Source organism: Fringilla coelebs (assembly GCF_963513975.1).
Source record: "Fringilla coelebs genome assembly, chromosome: 8".
NCBI lineage: Eukaryota > Metazoa > Chordata > Aves > Passeriformes > Fringillidae > Fringilla > Fringilla coelebs.
The window spans coordinates 21,137,106-21,140,348 of NC_140066.1; the positions used below are offsets into that span (position 1 = coordinate 21,137,106).

The 3,243-nt window shown below is 54.0% G+C and overlaps 1 protein-coding gene across 1 annotated transcript; it reads right to left on the reverse strand.

Moving 5' to 3' along the window:
• Positions 1–439: 439 nt before the first annotated feature.
• Positions 440–3,007, reverse strand: CYP26A1 (cytochrome P450 family 26 subfamily A member 1; the record flags this gene model as incomplete). Its single annotated transcript, XM_084210268.1, has 7 exons — positions 440–781; positions 973–1,125; positions 1,342–1,476; positions 1,770–1,919; positions 2,024–2,311; positions 2,403–2,627; positions 2,819–3,007. The coding sequence occupies 7 exons, from the start codon at positions 3,005–3,007 to the stop codon at positions 440–442; spliced, it is 1,482 nt and encodes a 493-aa protein (XP_084066394.1).
• Positions 3,008–3,243: the final 236 nt, after the last annotated feature.

The window sequence follows — 3,243 nt, forward strand, 5'->3', positions numbered from 1 at the left end:
TATTATCAAACTTCAAATTCACACATTAAACATACAATCTAGACACAAATAATACTGAAAACATTCCCAAACAATAACCATTTCAGGTAATTTGGATGAGTAGCTAGTTACCGTTGTTTTGAATGCTTTTCAGATATTTCTTATACATACACCACCCTGAAATGTCTTCAAATGCTTAGCTGGCCAGCTTTCAATGATATTTTTAAATAGGGGAAAATTTATTTCTATAGAAATAACATTATCTAATTATGAATCAGAGACCCATAATTGTAGTGCTTGGGGGAAAAAATATCATAGCCTCTTGAAATACTTAGAAGACATAAATAACTATTGTACATTTACAAGTTTTAAATATTTAAAGGCCTTTGTTACTATAAAAAGTTACTATGTACATATTAAATGCTATATAGAAATCCATTTGGAGGTGAGTGTCAAGCTCTCAGATTTGGCCGCTGAAACCTATGAATTTGGTAGGCAGATTGTCCACAGGGTACACTATGGGGCCCGTTTTCATTGTAGGAGGTCCATTCAGCAGCTGCCAGTCACAGCTCCGAGCCAACTCCACTGTAAATATTTTTAGAAGGACTTTTGCAAACTCCTTGCCCACGCAGCTCCTCAAGCCCCCACCAAAAGGAATGAAACTGAACCTAGAGGAATCCTCTGGAGATGGAGACATGAAGCGATCTGGGTTAAATTCTTCCTTGTTGGTAAAGAGATCTGCCACATCATGTGTATCACAGATACTGTAAATAACATTCCAACCTTTAGGGATTTGGTAACCCTATAAAAAAGAACACAAAGGAGTTGTGAAGCACCTTGCTGTGTTAAATAATGTGAAGTGACAGAAGAGGACACATCAGTGCACCCCACCTCCCCTCCTGGCTTCCTGCAGGTCACTCTAAGGCAGACAGGCTACATGAGCACAAAATATTTTGCAGCTGCTCTGAGGAGTTGTGCCCAAACCTTGCTTACATTTAGCTCAAGGGTCTTGAGTGCAATCCGAAATCCTCCGGGAACAGGCGGGCTCAGCCTGAGGGTCTCTTTGATGACACAGCCTGTGTACTTCAGCTGCTCCAAGACCTCCATGTCCAGCTGCTTCTCTTGGTTGGAACTGCACAGTAACCCCTAGAAAGGAAAATGCTGCTGTGACATCCATGAACCACGCAGCCAGGGCTCCTGGCACTGCAAAGCAGCTGCCCCTCAGCTACAAGCAGTATTTTCCTGCCACCCCTAAAAGTAGGACACCACCTGGATCAAAGGGAGCCCTGTCTGGGATACCTGTCCTGGAGGTACCTTCCTCCCACTGCCCCCTCCTGAAATGCCTCTGGGGAAGACACAAACCTTGACCTGCAGCTCTTTCCTCACTTTCTGCAGGACTTCATGGTGGAGCCCTAGGAAGGCGATCAGCGACGTGGCAGCACTAGCAGTGGTTTCATGGCCCCCGAACAGCAGCTCTGTGGCAGACTCCTTCAGCTCCTTACACAAAGGATAGAAGAGGCTTGAACCAGGCCCACTCATCCACTGCAATGCTGTACATGATTCCCAAACTGGAACAGACACCCAGGGGTCTGGATGGAGGTGGCTGGTGGTGCTTATGCTCCCTCTGGACATGTCTCCCCATCCAACAGCCTCTGCACCCTAGTGCTCAACACTAGCTGGTTTATTTCATGGGGAGAGACAGCATCTCCTGCTCTCCCTTTTGTCCCACAAGGTAAGTGTGACGTTCTCAGAGGGCCTGAGGGAAAGAGATTAATCCTGGAGAACCTTACCTGCATGTTGAGCTGCTCGCCGTTACCCTGTGTGTGTTCCATCAGCAGCTGCAGCGCATCCTTGTAGCCCCCCTCAGGCTCCTTGCGGGCCATCTTGGCACGGATGTTCTCCTCGATCTTGGCATGGATGATGTTGCGTGCCCGCAAGCCCTGCCCAAGCAGGAGGGAGAGCAGTTTGGGTCTTAGACAGTACTGCCATCCCTCCCCGCCGATTCCCCCACGCTCTGGCAGCAGGGGTACTCTTTCCTCCTTACCCGGTAGAGCCCACTGAACGGCACATCGATGGGCAGGGAGAAGAGGTTGCGGATCATCTCCTCGAAGGCCTCGACCAGTTGCTGCTCGCCGTCGGGGCTGGCCTGGCGGGGCTGGAAGCCCAGCAGGATTCTCATGGCAATGCGAAACATGAGGCGCTTCACCTCGGGGTACACGAGCAGGCAGGGCCCGGCGGCGCCCAGCCACCGCGCCAGGCAGGCGCTCACCTCCTCCTGGATGACGGGCACGTAGTGCTGCAGGGCGTCCCGGGAGAAGGCGCGCATGATCACCTGCCCGGGGGGACGAGGAGGAACGGGACAGAGGCTCAGCCGCCGCGCCCGAGGCGACCGCGCCCGCTCTCCGCCCGCCGTCTGCCCGTACCTTTTTGCGGTGCTTGTGCTGCCCGTTGTGGAGGTTGGAGAGGCAGCCCGAGCCCAGGATGGTCCGCACCGAGGCGGGCCACTGCACGGAGACGAGCCGGTGCTCGCCCAGCAGGATGTGCCGCACGTTCTCGGCGCCCATCACCCGTACCGTGGGCCGCCCAAAGAGGTGAGTCTTGTAGATGAAGCCGTATTTCCTGCGTTTCATCTGCAGGAATTTCCGCCTCTAGACAGGGGATGTGAGGGGGGAAATGTTAAAATAAATTTTAGAAAGCATAAGAGGAAGAGGCAGGGAGAGCAGCTCTTTCCCACCTGGGCACGGGAGCCTGTCAAAGTTCATCTCCCTCCCCTGCAGCCCGAGGAGCTCTGGCTCCAGAGGGGCGCCTCTCCGCTCCCCGCGCCATCGCCTGGCCTTACCTGCAGCACCAGCTGCAGCGTCTCCCCGAAGAAGGGGAGCCCCATGGTGCCCGGGGGCAGCGGGAGCGGGCAGCTGGGGTCGCGGCTGCTCACGCAGTACAGGTCCCAGAGCTTGACGGCAGCCAGAAAAAGTAGCAGGGGTAGCAGAAAGGTGCACAGGGCACTGGCGACTAGGGCGGAGAAGCCCATGACTGGGGAGCGACTCCCGCCCAGCCCCCCGGGAGCTCTGAGTGCGCGGGCTGGGCTCGCCGCGGGCCGCCTTTTATACCCTTCCCAGGTTGCTGCCCACCCCTACCTTGGTCCGATAAATTAGTTCACCCAAAGTTCATCTTTAATTGCGGATTGCGGCCTGGCTCCTCCCCTCGAAATCTTTAACTATTTGCTTTGCGTAGTGCATCCTACCCGCCGCAGACCGCTGCCGGGGA